Source organism: Globicephala melas, chromosome 1 (genome assembly GCF_963455315.2).
Source record: "Globicephala melas chromosome 1, mGloMel1.2, whole genome shotgun sequence".
NCBI classification, from domain to species: Eukaryota; Metazoa; Chordata; class Mammalia; order Artiodactyla; family Delphinidae; genus Globicephala; species Globicephala melas.
Window position 1 is genome coordinate 20,293,383 of NC_083314.1, and position 14,867 is coordinate 20,308,249.

At 43.1% G+C, this 14,867-nt stretch overlaps 1 protein-coding gene across 2 annotated transcripts in view; it reads left to right on the forward strand.

The window, feature by feature from the left end:
• Positions 1–13,578: 13,578 nt before the first annotated feature.
• The window catches only part of MIA3 (MIA SH3 domain ER export factor 3), a 54,274-nt gene continuing 52,985 nt past the window's right edge, over positions 13,579–14,867 (forward strand). For both annotated transcript variants that reach the window (XM_030868356.3, XM_060299554.1), the window contains exon 1: positions 13,579–13,722. In XM_030868356.3, coding sequence (XP_030724216.1) covers positions 13,590–13,722 — 133 coding nt within the window. In that variant the 5' untranslated portion in view covers positions 13,579–13,589. The remainder of the gene's footprint in view (positions 13,723–14,867) is intronic.

The following is a 14,867-nucleotide window of genomic DNA, read 5'->3' on the forward strand; positions in this document are numbered from 1 at the left end:
TTTTTTTTTTTTCTTAGATTCCATATATATGTGTTAGTATACAGTATTTGTTTTTCTCTTTCTGACTTACTTCACTCTGTATGGCAGACTCTAGGTCCATCCACCTCACTACAAATATCTCAATTTCGTTTCTTTTTATGGCTGAGTAATATTCCATTGTATATATGTGCCACATCTTCTTTATCCATTCATCCAATGATGGACACTTAGGTTGCTTCCATGTCCTGGCTATTGTAAATAGAGCTGCAATGAACATTTTGGTACATGACTCTTTTTGAATTATGGTTTTCTCAGGGTATATGCCCAGTAGTGGGATTGCTGGGTTGTATGGTAGTTCTATTTTTAGTTTTTTAAGGAACCTCCATACTGTTCTCCATAGTGGCTGTATCAATTTACATTCCCACCAACAGTGCAAGAGGGTTCCCTTTTCTCTACACCCTCTCCAGCATTTATTGTTTCTAGATTTTTTGATGATGGCCATTCTGACCGGTGTGAGATGATATCTCATTGTACTTTTGATTTGCATTTCTCTAATGATTAATGATGTTGAGCATTCTTTCATGTGTTTGTTGGCAATCTGTATATCTTCTTTGGAGAAATGTCTGTTTAGGTCTTCTGCCCATTTTTGGATTGGGTTGTTTTTTTTTTGTTATTGAGCTGCATGAGCTGCTTGTAAATCTTGGAGATTAATCCTTTGTCAGTTGCTTCATTTGCAAATATTTTCTCCCATTCTGAGGATTGTCTTTTGGTCTTGTTTATGGTTTCCTTTGCTGTGCAAAAGCTTTTAAGTGTCATTAGGTCCCATTTGTTTATTTTTGTTTTTATTTCCCTTTCTCTAGGAGGCGGGTCAAAAAGGATCTTGCTGTGATTTATGTCATAGAGTGTTCTGCCTATATTTTCCTCTAAGCGTTTGATAGTGTCTGGCCTTACATTTAGGTCTTTAATCCATTTTGAGTTTATTTTTGTGTATGGTGTTAGGGACTGTTCTAATTTCATACTTTTACATGTACCGGTCCAGTTTTCCCAGCACCACTTATTGAAGAAGCTGTCTTTTCTCCACTGTATATTCTTGCCTCCTTTATCAAAGATAAGGTGTCCATATGTGCATGGGTTTATCTCTGGGCTTTCTATCCTGTTCCATTGATCTATATTTCTGTTTTTGTGCCAGTACCATACTGTCTTGATTACTGTAGCTTTGTAGTATAGTCCGAAGTCAGGGAGCCTGATTCCTCCAGCTCCATTTTTCGTTCTCAACATTATTTTGGCTATTCGGGGTCTTTTGTGTTTCCATACAAATTGTGAAATTTTTTGTTCGCTAGTTCTGTGAAAAATGCCAATGGTAGTTTGATAGGGATTGCATTGAATCTGTAGATTGCTTTGGGTAGTAGAGTCATTTTCACAATGTTGATTCTTGCAATCCAAGAACATGGTGTACCTCTCCATGTATTTGTATCATCTTTAATTTCTTTCATCAATGTCTTATAATTTTCAGCATACAGGTCTTTTGTCTCCTTAGGTAGGTTTATTCCTAGATATTTTATTCTTTTTGTTGCAATGGTAAATGGCAGTGTTTTCTTAATTTCACTTTCAGATTTTTCATCATTAGTGTATAGGAATGCCAGAGATTTCTGTGCATTAATTTTGTATCCTGCTACTTGACCAAATTCATTGATTAGCTCTAGTAGTTTTCTGGTAGCATCTTTAGGATTCTCTATGTATAGTATCATGTCATCTGCAAACAGTGACTGCATTACTTCTTTTCCGATTTGGATTCTTTTTATTTCTTTTTCTTCTCTGATTGCTGTGGCTAAAACTTCCAAAACTATGTTGAATAATAGTGGTGAGAGTGGGCAACCTTGCCTTGTTCCTGATCTTAGTGGAAATAGTTTTAGTTTTTTACCATTGAGGACGATGTTGGCTGTGGGTTTGTCATATATGGCCTTTATTATGTTGAGGAAAGTTCCCTCTATGCCTACTTTCTGCAGGGTTTTTATCATAAATGGGTGTTGAATTTTGTGGAAAGCTTTTTCTGCATCTATTGAGATGATCATATGGTTTTTGTCCTTCAATTTGTCAATATGATTTATCACATTGATTGATATGTGTATATTGAAGAATCCATGCATTCTTGGGATAAACCCCACTTGATCATGGTGTATGATCCTTTTAATATGCTGTTAGATTCTGTTTGCTAGTATTTTGTTGAGGATTTTGCATCTATGTTCATCAGTGATATTGGCCTTTAGTTTTCTTTCTTTGTGACATCTTTGTCTTGTTTTGGTATCAGGGTGATGTTGGCTTCATAGAATGAGGTTGGGAGTGGTCCTCCCTCTGCTATAGTTTGGAAGACTTAGAGAAGAATAGGTGTTAGCTCTTCTCTAAATATTTGACAGAATTCACCTGTGAAGCCATCTGGTCCTGGAACTTTTGTTTGTTGGAAGATTTTTAATCAGAGTCTCAATTTCAGTGCTTGTGATTGGTCTGTTTATATTTTCTCTTTCTTCCTGGTTCAGTCTCAGAAGGTTGTGCTTTTCTAAGAACGTGTCCGTTTCTTCCAGGTTGTCCATTTTATTGACATACACTTGCTTGTAGTAATCTCTCATGATCCTTTGTATTTCTGCAGTGTCAGTTGTTACTTCTCCTTTTTCATTTCTAATTCTATTGATTTGAGTCTTCTCCCTTTTTTCTTGATGAATCTGGCTAATGGTTTATCAATTTTGTTTATCTTCTCAAAGAACCAGCTTTTAGTTTTATGGATCTTTGCTATTGTTTCCTTCACTTCTTTTTCATTTATTTCTGATGTGGTCTTTATGGTTTCTTTCCTTCTGCTAACTTTGGGGGCCTTTTTATTTCTTCTTTCTCTAATTGCTTTACGTGTAAGGCTAGGCTGTTTATTTGAGATGTTTCTTGTGGTAGGATTGTATTGCTATAAACTTCCCTCTTAGAACTTCTTTTGCTACAGCCCACAGGTTTTGAGTCATTGTGTTTTCATTGTCATTTGTTTCTAGGTATTTATTGATTTCCTCTTTGATTTCTTCAGTGATCTCTTGGTTATTAAGTAGTGTATTGTTTAGCCTCCATGTGTTTGTATTTTTTACTGATTTTTTCCTGTAATTGATATCTAGTCTCATAGCGTTGTGGTCGGAAAAGATACTTGATACGATTTCAATTTTCTTAAATTTACCAAGGCTTGATCTGTGACCCAAGGTATGATCCATCCTGGAGAATTCTCCATGAGAACCTGAGAAGAAAGTGTATTCTGTTGTTTTTGGATGGAACATCCCATAAGTATCAATTAAGTCCTTCTTGTTTAATGTATCATTTAAGGCTTATGTTTCCTTATTTATTCTCACTCTGGATGATCCATCCATTGGTGAAAGGGGGTGTCAAAGTCCCCCACTGTGATTGTGTTACTGTCAGTTTCCCCTTTTATGGCTGTTAGCATTTGCCTTATGTATTGAGGTGCTACTATGTTGGCTGTGTAAATATCTACAGTTGTTATATCTTCCTCTTGGATTGATCCCTTGGTCGTTATGTAGTGTCCTTCTTTGTCTCTTGTAATAGTCTTTATTTTAAAGTCTACTTTGTCTGATATGAGAATTGCTACTCCAGCTTTCTTCTGATTTCCATTTGCATGGAATATCTTTTTCCATCCCCTCACTTTCAGTAGGTATGTGTCCCTAGGTCTTAAGTGGGTCTCTTGTAGACAGCATATATATGGGTCTTATTTTTGTATCCATTTAGCCAGTCTATGTCTTTTGGTTGGACCATTTAATCCATTTACATTTAAGGTAATTATCGATATGTATTTTCCTATTAACATTTTCTTAACAGTTTTGGGTTTGTTATTTTAGGTCTTTTCCTTCTTTTGTGTTTCCTGCCTAGAGCAGTTCCTTTAGCGTTTGTTGTAAAGCTGGTTTGGTGGTGCTGAACTCTCTCAGGATTTGCTTGTCTGTAAATGTTTTAATTTCTCCGTCAAATCTGAATGAGATTCTTGCTGGGTAGATTAATCTTGGTTGTAGGTTTTTCCCTTTCATCACTTTAAATATGTCCTGCCACTCCCTCCTGGCTTGCAGAGTTTCTGCTGAAAGATCAGCTGTTAACCTTATGGGGATTCCCTTGTATGTTATTTTTTGCTTTTCCTTTGCTGCTTTGAATATATTTTCTTTGTATTTAATTTTTGAGAGTTTGATTAATATGTTTCTTGGCGTGTTTCTTCTTGGATTTTCCTGTGTGGGACTCTGCATCTCCTGGACTTGATGAACTATCTCCTTTCCCATATTAGGGAAGTTTTCAACTATAATCTCTTCAAATATTTTTTCAGTCCCTTTCTTTTTCTCTTCTTCTCCTGGGACCCCTATAATTCGATTATTGGTGCATTTAATGTTCTCCTAGATGTCTCTAAGACTATCCTCAATTCTTTTCATTCTTTTTTCTTTATTCTTCTCTGCAGTAGTTATTTCCAGTATTTTATCTTCCAGGTCACTTATCCATTCTTCTACCTCAGTTATTTTGCTGTTGATTCCTTCTAGAGAATTTTAAATTTCATTTATTGTGTTGTTCATCATTGTTTTCTTTTCAATTCTTCTAGGTCCTTGTTAAACGTTTCTTGTATTTTCTCCATCCATTTCCACGATTTTGGATCATCTTTACTATCATTACCCCGAATTCTTTTTCAGGTAGACTGTGTATTTCCTCTTCATTTGTTTGGTCTGGTGGGTTTTTACCTTGCTCCTTCATCTGTTGTGTGTTTCTCTGTCTTCTCATTTTGCTTCACTTCCTGTTTTTGGGGTCTCCTTTTTGCAGGCTGCAGGTTCGTAGTTCCTGTTGTTTTTGGTGTCTGCCCCCAGTGGCTAAGTTTGGTTCAGTGGGTTGTGTAGGCTTTTTGGTGGAGGGGACTAGTGCCTGTGTTCTGGTGGATGAGGCTGGATCTTATCTTTCTGGTGGTCAGGACTGTGTCCGGTGGTGTGGTTTGGGGTGTCTGCCACCTTATTATGATTTTAGGCAGTCTCTCTGCTAATGGGTGGGGTTGTGTTCCTGTCTTGCTAGTTGTTTGCCATAGGGTGTCAAGCACTGTAGCTTGCTGGTCGTTGAGTGGAGCTGGGTCTTAGCGTTGCGATGGAGGTCTCTGGGAGAGCTTTTGCTGTTTGATATTACATGGAGCCAGGAGGTCTCCGGTGGACCAATGTTCTGAACTTGGACTCCCACCTGAGAGGCACAGGCCTGACACCCGGCCAGAGCACCAAGACCCTGTCAGCCACACGGCTCAGAAGAAAAGGGAGAAAGAAGGAAAGGAAGAAAGAAAGGGGGGGGGGAGAGAGAGAGGGAGGAAGAAAGAGAAAGAAAGAAAGAAAGAAAGAAAGAAAGAAAGAAAGAAAGAAAGAAAGAAAATAAGTTATTAAAAATAAAAGAAATTAAAAAGTAATAAAAAGAAATAAAGAAAGAAGGAAGAGAGCAATCATACCAAAAAACAAATGCACCAATGTTAAGAAGTGTTAAAAACTATACTAAAAAAAAAAAAAAAGGGGGCTTCCCTGGTGGCGCAGGTTGAGAGTCCGCCTGCTGATGCAGGGGACATGGGTTCGTACCCTGGTCTGGGAAGATCCCACATGGTGCGGAGCAGCTGGGCCCGTGAGCCATGGCCGCTGAGCCTGTGCATCCGGAGCCTGTACTCCACAACGGGAGAGGCCACAACAGTGAGAGGCCCGCGTACCATAAAAAAAAAAAAAAAAAAAAAAAAGGAAAAACAGAACCCTAGGACAAATGGTAAAAGCAAATATATACAGACAAAAATCACACAAAGAAGCATACACATACACACTCACAAAAAGAGAAGAAGGAAAAAAAAATTATATGTCTATATATTAAAAAAAAAGGAAGAGAGCAACAAAATCAATAAACAGATCTACCAATGATAATAAACTCTAAATACTAAACTAAGATAAACATAAAGCCAGGGATAAATTAGATGCAGAAAGCAAACCCCAAGTCTACAGTTGCTCCCAAAGTTCACTGCCTCAATTTTGGGATGATTTGGTTTCTATTCAGCTATTCCACAGATGCAGGGTACATCAAGTTGACTGTGGAGATTTAATCTGCTGTTCCTGAGGCTGCTGGGAGATGTTTCCCTTTCTCTTCTTTGTTCGCACAGCTCCTGGGGTTCAGCTTTGGATTTGGCCCCGCCTCTGCGTGTAGGTCGCCTGAGGGCGTCTGTTCTTCGCCCAGACAGGGCGGGGTTCAAGTAGCAGCTGATTACTGTGCTCTGGCTCACTCAGGCCAGGGTGAGGGCGGGGTACGGAATGCGGGGTGAGCCTGCTGCCGCAGAGGCCAGTGCCACGTTGCAACAGCCTGAGGAGCGCTGTGTGTTCTCCCGGGAAACTTGTCCCTGGATCACGGGACCCCAGCAGTGGCGGGCTGCACAGCCTCCCGGGATGGGAGGTGTGGATAGTGACCTGTGCCCGCACACAGGCTTCTTGGTGGCTGCAGTAGCAGCCTTAGCGTTTCGTGCCCGCCTCTGGTGTCTGCGCTGATAGCTGTGGCTTGCTTCTGTCTCTGGAGCTCATTTAGGCGGTGATCTGAATACCCTCTCCTCGCGCACCCCAAAACAATGGTCTCTTGCCTCTTAGGCAGGTCCAGACTTTTCCCTGGAGTCCCTCCCAGGTAGCTGTGGCGCACTAGCCCCTTCAGGCTGTGTTCACGCAGCCAACCCCAGTCCTCTCCCTGGGGTCTGACCTCCGAAGCCTGAGCCTCAGCTCCCAGCCCCATCCCACCATCCACCCCAGCGGGTGAGCAGACAAGCTTCTCGGGCTAGTGAGTGCTGGTCGGCATGATCCTCTGTGCGGGAATCTCTCCACTTTGCCCTCTGCACCCCTGTTGCTGCATTCTCCTCTGTGACTCCAAAGCTTCCCCCCGCCCACCCCCTGTCTCCACCAGTGAAGACGCTTCCTAGTGTGTGGAAACTTTTCCTCCTTCACAGCTCCCTCCCGGAGGTGCAGGTCCTGTCCCTATTTATTGTCTCTGTTTTTTCTTTTGTCCTACCCAGGTACGTGGGGAGTTTCTTGCCTTTTGGGAAGTCTGAGATCTTCTGCCAGCATTCAGTAGGTGTTCTGTAGGAGTTGTTCCACATGTAGATGTATTTCTGGTGTATTTGTGGGGAGGAAGGTGATCTCCACGTCTTACTCCTCCGCCATCTTGAAGGTCTCCCTATTATGGTCTTCTTAGTGGATATGAAATGATAGCTCATTGTAGTTTTGATAGTTCATTGTGGTTTTGATTTCCTAATGGCTAATCGTGTTAATTATCTTTTCATCTACTTATTGACCATTATATATTTTCTTTGGAGAAATGTCTATTCAAATTATTTGCCTATTTTTAACTAGGTTATTTGTCTTTTTATTATTAAACTTAAAAAGTTCCTTATATATTCTAGATCTAAGTCCCTTATCAGATATATGAATGGCAAATATGGTTGGCTTTTCACTGTCTTGATTAGATCCTTTGAAGAGCAGAGGTTTTAAATTTGATGAAGTGCAATTTATCTATTTTCTATTTGGTTGCTTATGCTTTTAGGGTCACACCTAAGTCATCATTGACTACTCCAAGATTTCTCCCTATCTTTTCTTCAAGGATTTTCAATCTTCCCAATTTTACATTTAAGACTGTGATCCCGGGTTCGAGCCCTGGTCTGGGAGGATCCCACATGCCACGGAGCGACTGGGCCCGTGAGCCACAACTACTGAGCCTGCGCGTCTGGAGCCTGTGCTCCGCAACAAGAGAGGCCGCGATAGTGAAAGGCCCGCGCACCTCGATGAAGAATGGCCCCCGCTTGCCACAACTAGAGAAAGCCCTCGCACAGAAACAAAGACCCAACACAGCCAAAATAAATAAATTAATTAATAAACTCCTACCCCCCCCCCCAAAAAAAGACTGTGATCCATTTTGAGTTAATTTTTGTATGTGGCTAAGGTAGGGTTCAATTTTATTCTTTTGCATGTAGATATTCAATCGTCCCAGCACCACATGTTGAAAAGACTTCACCTTATCTTTGAAAAATATTTTCATGTGATATACAACTCCAGAATTTCATATTTTACCCCCAGCACTTTAAATATATTGGTCTTCTGTCTTCTGGCTTGCATGTTTCCAAAGAGAAATTTATCTTTACTCCTATGTACATAGTGTGTCTGTTTTCTCTAGATGAGTTTCAATTTTTTTTTCATTACCACTGGTTTTAAGCAACTTGACATGCATCGATCTAATTTTATTCATGCTTCTTGTGTTTGGGGTTTGTTGAGCTTCTTAGATCTGTGAGTTTTCATCTTATTTGGAGTGCTTTCATTCATTATTTCTTCAAACACCTTTTCTGTCTCCTACCTCCTTTAGGGACCCCAATTACATAAATATTGGGCTAACCGAAGGTGTCCACACTGATGCTCTGTTCATTTCTTTCAGTCTCTGTCTCATTTTGCGGAGTTTATATAACTATGTCTTCAAGTTCACTAATATTTTCTTCTGTGTCTAATCTGCTGTCAATTCTGTCCAGTGTATTTTTCATGTCAGCCATTGGTTTATTCACCTAAGTTTGATTTGGATCATTTTTCTATCCTCTGCGTTTTCCTTTACACGTTTATGCTTTCCTACAGAATCTTGAACATATGAAATATAATTGTGTTAATGTCCTGTGTAATAATTCTATCATCTGTGTCATTTTGGAACATTCCAATTGATTTTTCTTTTCATTATGGTTTGTATTTTCCTGCTCCTTTGCATGCTTCATAATTTTTTTTTTGTATTCCAGACATTGTGAATTTACCTTGTTGAGTGTTGGATATTTTGTACTCTTTTAAATAATCTTGACCTCTGTTCTGAAATGCAGTTAATTTACTTGAAAACATTTTTATCTTTTCAAGGCTTGTTTTCAAGCCTTGTTAGGCAGGATAAGAGTAGCTTTAGATCTTAGGTTGATTTTTCCCTTTACTGAGTACTCTACCTGATGCACTGAATATGACAGGTTTTTCACTGTGGCTAGTGAAAATACAAACTATTCTCTACTGCAGTGATTGGTCTCCTTGTCCTCTCATTGGTTCTTTCCCTGGCCTCAGGTAGCTCCTCACACACAGGCAGTTATCATTACTCAGTTGAAGACTTGAGAGAAACCTTCTGCAGATCTCTGGAGCTCTCTCTGCAAAGTTCTCTTTTTTTCCATGTAGCTCTCTTCTCTCCTGTACTCTTCCCTTATGCATTCCAGCTGTTTTGGCCTCCCCAAACTTTCAAATCTGTCTCTTCAACTCAAGGAGATCACCTGTTTGAGTTTCCCTTTTCTGGTTGTGTCCTGGAAACTTTATATGGGAAGTAAGTTGGGACAATCATAGCACTCACCTCATTTGTTCCACTTATTTTAGGGGTCACTGCCTATACTGCTTGTTGTTCAATGTCTAAAAATTATCATTTCATATATTTTGTCTAGTTTTCTAGATATTGAATTGAAGCACAGAGGGAGGGTAAATCTAGTCCCTGTTACTCCCTCTAGACTGGAAGCTGTAGTCCTTAAGAAATGTTTTATCCTATTCCCTGGACTCTGAGTGGTTTCAGCATTGGGAATAGACAGGCTTATTTCTGATAACTTCAGTGTTAGGCCTTATGGATGTTCCTGGGTAGGCACGATGGGAGGTTTACAATGATATATGTTATTATGCTGTCTTCTATTTGTTTCAGATGTACTTGTGTTGTTTTCTCAATCAGATTGCAAATTCTCTAAGGTCAGGGACCCTCCATACCTTATATTTTATGCTCAGCCCCCCACCAAACTAGACACATTTATTTTTTGACTTTTACTCAACCTTTACTTAGTGAAAATTCCATTTGAGGTGTTAACAAATAATGCACTTGAGATTAGAATTTGTGTTGAACATCTGTGGGTTGGTTTTTTTTTTGCTTTTTGTTTTTTTTTTTTTGCTGTGTTGTGTCTTCATTTCTGTGCGAGGGCTTTCTCTAGTTGTGGCAAGCAGGAGCCACTCTTCATCACAGTGCCTGGGCCTCTCACTGTCGCGGCCTCTCTTGTTGTGGAGCACAGGCTCCAGACGCACAGGCTCAGTAGTTGTGGCTCACGGGCCTAGTTGCTCCGCAGCATGTGGGATCCTCCCAGACCAGGGCTCGAACCCGTGTCCCCTGAATTAGCAGGCAGATTCTTAACCACTGCACCACCATGTTCAGGGAAGCCCTGAACATCTGTGTTTAAATGCTATGAGTAAAACTGAATGCTGATTCATCCACTATAATTATATATATGCAGGCCGGAAGAACTACTACCACCACTCTCACTGTGGTCAGCTGAGATTTCTTTTGATTAGCCACCAAACTTGTTAATATCTCTCTAAGGCAATAATAATAGTAAAAAATAATGCACATAAACCCCTAGAAAATCTACAAACTAAGCAGCCAGTTCCTTAGTAACTGAGTACTCCCACTCCTCATATAAAAGCATACGTGCAAATCAGTCAAATTAAATATTAGTGAAGTGATACTCGGGTCATTTTGGAATTTTGCTTTTTCCACCAATGAATTGTCATTAATACTACTCTAAATAGAAATAAGAAAAATGAAAATGACCTCTTTATCTGCTTTAATATTCCGATAAGATACAGGAAAAGAGTACAGTGCAATTTCATTCACTCCCTCCACAACAAATATGCCCTCAATCAACAGTGCATATATTCCAAGTTTTGTTTCCAGCGTTGAGGATGCTGCTGAAGGGAAAACAGAAAATGCCTTGCTCTCATGGCATATTCCCTCTCGGTGCTATTTATATATGGAGCCTCCATGTAGGTTAATAGTGTAGTATATTTACAATACGTGAGGAATTATGGGTTCATCTATCAAATCATTTGTTGAGTACCTCATACATTCTAGACATTTTAGACATTTTCCTTGGAGATTATGTTACACAATGAGTAAGGCAAATTCCTTTCTCCCGTGAAGCTTATATTTGGGGGAGGGGGGCAGTCAAATAGATAAACAAATGTAAGGCAGGTGGTAACTGCTCTGAAGAAAAATAAAGCAGGGTGATGGGCTAGGTAATCATGGGAAGGAGCTCTTGTTTATGGACAGTGAACAGGGAAGGCACCTCTAATAAGATATGGTATTGTTACAGACTCTTGATGAAGTGAGCGAACTAGTTAGCCAAGCAGACTATTTAGGGGAACTGTTCCAGGCTGAGGGAAAACTGCAAGTGCAGATGCTCTGATGCAGGAGTGGGCTTGGTGTATTTGAGTGAAACTAACAGAGCCAGGGGAGAGTGCTAGGAAATGGGGGTAAAAGGGATGAGCGCGTCAGATCAAATAAGACAGTGCAGTCCATAATAAAGTCATTGCATTTGGCTTGGAAGTGGAAAGCTAGAGGAAGGTTTTGAGTAGAGGAGAGACGTTTATATCAGGAAATGATCGCTCTGGCTGCTATTGAGACAATAGGCTTTGGGAGGGCAGGGCAGAGGCAGGGAGAACAGTGAGGAGGCTACTGCAGTCTTTCAGTTGAGAGATGATGGTGGCTTGGCCTGAAATGTTAGCATAGGAGGTGGTGAGGAGTGGTCAGATCCTGGACGTATTTCAAATGCTTATGCTGAGTGAAAGAAGTCAGACAAAAAAGAATACATAATGTATGATTCGATTTATCTCAAATTCTAGCAACTATTCAATACAAATCAATCTGTAGCAACAGAGGGTTGTTTGGAGACAGGCAGGGGAGGGGAGGGAGGGATTGCAAAGAAGCATGAGGACTCTTTGGGGTAATGGATATGTTAATTACCTTGATTGTGGTGGTGGTCTCGCGAGTGTGTATGTGTCAAAACTTACCAAGTTGTAAACTATAAATGTGTGCAATTTATTGTATGTCAATCACACCTCAGTAAAGCAATTCAAAGAGAGTGCCCAGGATTGTCTGATGGATTGGACTTGGGGTATGAGACAAAGAGAAGTCAAGAACAGTTTGTAAGTTTTTGACTTGAACACCTGGAAAATAGAATTAAATGGCCAGTTATTGAGATAGGGAAGATTGAAAGGAGCATGGTTTGAGAGAGAAAATAAGAAGTTTGCTTTTCAACATATGAAGTTGGAGATGCCTATTAGACACACCTAAGATTCTAAAGCAATGAAACACAGAGTAGAAAAGAAAAGAAGAACTCCTCATGGCACTGCTGTTTGGACAGTCACCTAATCTATTGTACATTCTCTCCAGATAGCATGGAAACGACACTGGACCAATGGGACATCTCATGGCCCCTATAGATAAACAACTGTGAACATCTCTCATCTTTTCCTTTATTCAGCATTATGGTTTGCATGGATGGGCCACATTCTTTCCTCTTGCTTTTAAAGAATCCAGTCAGTTTGGGAAACCAACTAATGCATTCGATTGGCATTCAAGGTTGATAAATAGCCTTGGCAGAGACAACAGTGAGAAGACCCTGGTCACAGACAAATGCAATGTACTCATCTTGAAAATGAAGATAGTAATAGGACCTACTATTGTTGTGAAGATACATTAAACAAATTGATATGTATATATATATATATATGTATATATACCTTACAATAACACTTGGACGTTAAGAAACCGCTCAATAAATGTTAGCCGCTATTGATTAGCTTTTTCCTCCTAACGACGTTTATTCTTTAGTCGTTTTGATGTGAGTTGTTTCCACTAAATTGTGGGCTTTGTTAGACAAAGGCCTGATATCTTGTCTGTTGATCTACGTGTTTCCCCTCACCATCCTAATGCTTTGTCCAGCGTCTGGCCTGAAATAATAGCGTAAAAGGGAAGCTCAATATATTTGCATTGAATTAAATTATTCTCCCCTTATGGAGAAAGACCCCCAAATCTGAAGATCTCAGCATGAGGACCCATTGCCCACCTCCAACCCCCAGGGCCGGGGGTGGGGAAAAAGAGCAAGCAGGCCACTGGCTCTATTGTATGTCACCGACCCACCATTCCACTGACACCTCCCTTTCCTAATATAAGGGGGTCATGGGATGGGGCCCCCCAAAACCCCTGGGAGTCAGAATAAGAGGGAATCTCGAACTGGAGACGATCAGTGGTAAATCGTGGGTGGGATTTGGTAGTTCGGAAAAGGAAGTACCAAACCAGGAAGGGGGCTGAGGGTGAGCAAGCTTGGGACGAACCAGAAATCAGAAGCTGCAAGAAGGTGTCAAAGAAGACCTGCTGTTGGGATGGCGCGGGGTCGGGGGATCCAAAGTCGCAGAGAGGGGTGGGCGAGGGAAGGAGTCTTGCGGAGGGTCGACTGCGAATGGACAGGGGCAAAGGCAGACGATTGGACGAGGGAGAAGATAGAGTCCCGGTTGCCAAGGCAGCAACCGGAGGAGAAAGCCTTGGGAAGGAGGTGCGAGTGCTGGTCCTCCTCCTCCTCCCGGACCCCCTCCATCCCCTTCCCGGAGGCCGTGCTGACGTGTCCGCCAGGGACTCACACCCCGGCGGGCACCGCCCCTCCCCGCCGCGCGTCCCCCCGCCCCCCGCGCTCCGCCCCCCGCCCCGCCCGGGCCGCCTCCTCCGCGTCACCGGCTCCGCGAGGTGACCACAACATGGCTGCGGCGCCGGGGCTCCTCTTGTGGCTGCTCCTGCTCAGGCCGCTCTGGCGGGTACCCGGCCAGCCGAACCCGGACACCGTCCGGCGCTTCTCGCAGCACAAACTCTGCGCGGACGACGAATGCAGCAGTGAGTGCCCGGGAGGGCGGCGCGGGGGCGGGGTCTCGGCCGCGCACCAAGCCGGCCGGGGGGCCGCAGGCCGGCCGGGCGGAGCGCCGAGGTGGGCGAGCCCCGGGTCCTTGCGTCTGTCTCCTCCGGCCCTGCCGGCGCCCGGGCCAGCCGGCCCCAGCCGTGGGGGGCTGCACCTCCCACTTGTTGCCAGCTGTTCATTTTTCCTTCGCCGACGGAGGCGGGGGTGGGTGGGGGGTCGGGGGTGGCCCCCGGTTTCCCTGGGGACCGCTCGCAGCGTCCCCTCCCCCGGCCCGCCCCGGCTCCGAGGAAGGATGGGGTGGCGCGCCGCTCTCCCTGGGCTCCCCGCGCTGCCCGCGAGCGCTATCCTGCTCCCTCGGCGGGGACCTCGCTGGGTGCATTCCCGGGGCAGATGCGCTAAGGGCTCGGTGGGCGCCTTCCCTGCGGCAGGTTGCTGGTGGGGCTCGGGAAAGGCTTCCTGGCGCTGCCCCTTCGCCCCTCTGCTTCACTGGGATTCGGGGCTCGGACCGCCTTTTGAACAGGGATTGGAGTTTAGGTTTGGGACGAGCCCGGAGTCCAGGCTTGCGGTGTGTTCCAAGGTCTCCTCCCCGTCTCTGCCTCAGTTCTGTCATTTCTGTGCTTGGAAGGCTCCTGCAAACAGCCAGACAGGGAGGGCACCGGAAAGGCCAAAATCTTTCGTTCTCGAAAGAGGCCACCTGGGACCAGCAGCCTCCTCTTTGCGCAGGAAGCGGAATGGTTCCCTAACCGCGAATTGGGGGTGAGAGGGTGGACCGTGGGCGTTGAGGAGGGCAGAGAGCCCCAAACTCAGGTGAAGAGGATTGTTAAAGTAAAAACGGTAAATACTGCAAGAGTTTTATAAATCCAGCTCGCTTCAGCCTTAATCATTACTGCTCTTGGGCTGTCTTCCTGTGTGTTTGCCGGACAAGTATCATCCTTGTGGCCTCCAGCCGGTCTCAAATAACCTTGTAAACTTACCGATAACCACTTCAGAAACGGTTGTTCATCAGTTGTAACCAGTACCTATAGAAAAATGTTCGTTCTGAGGAGGCCGAAGCCTACAGTTTAGCTATTTATATTCAAAATGGGTGTTATTCGAAACCGAATTTCACAGTTTGAAGAACTGT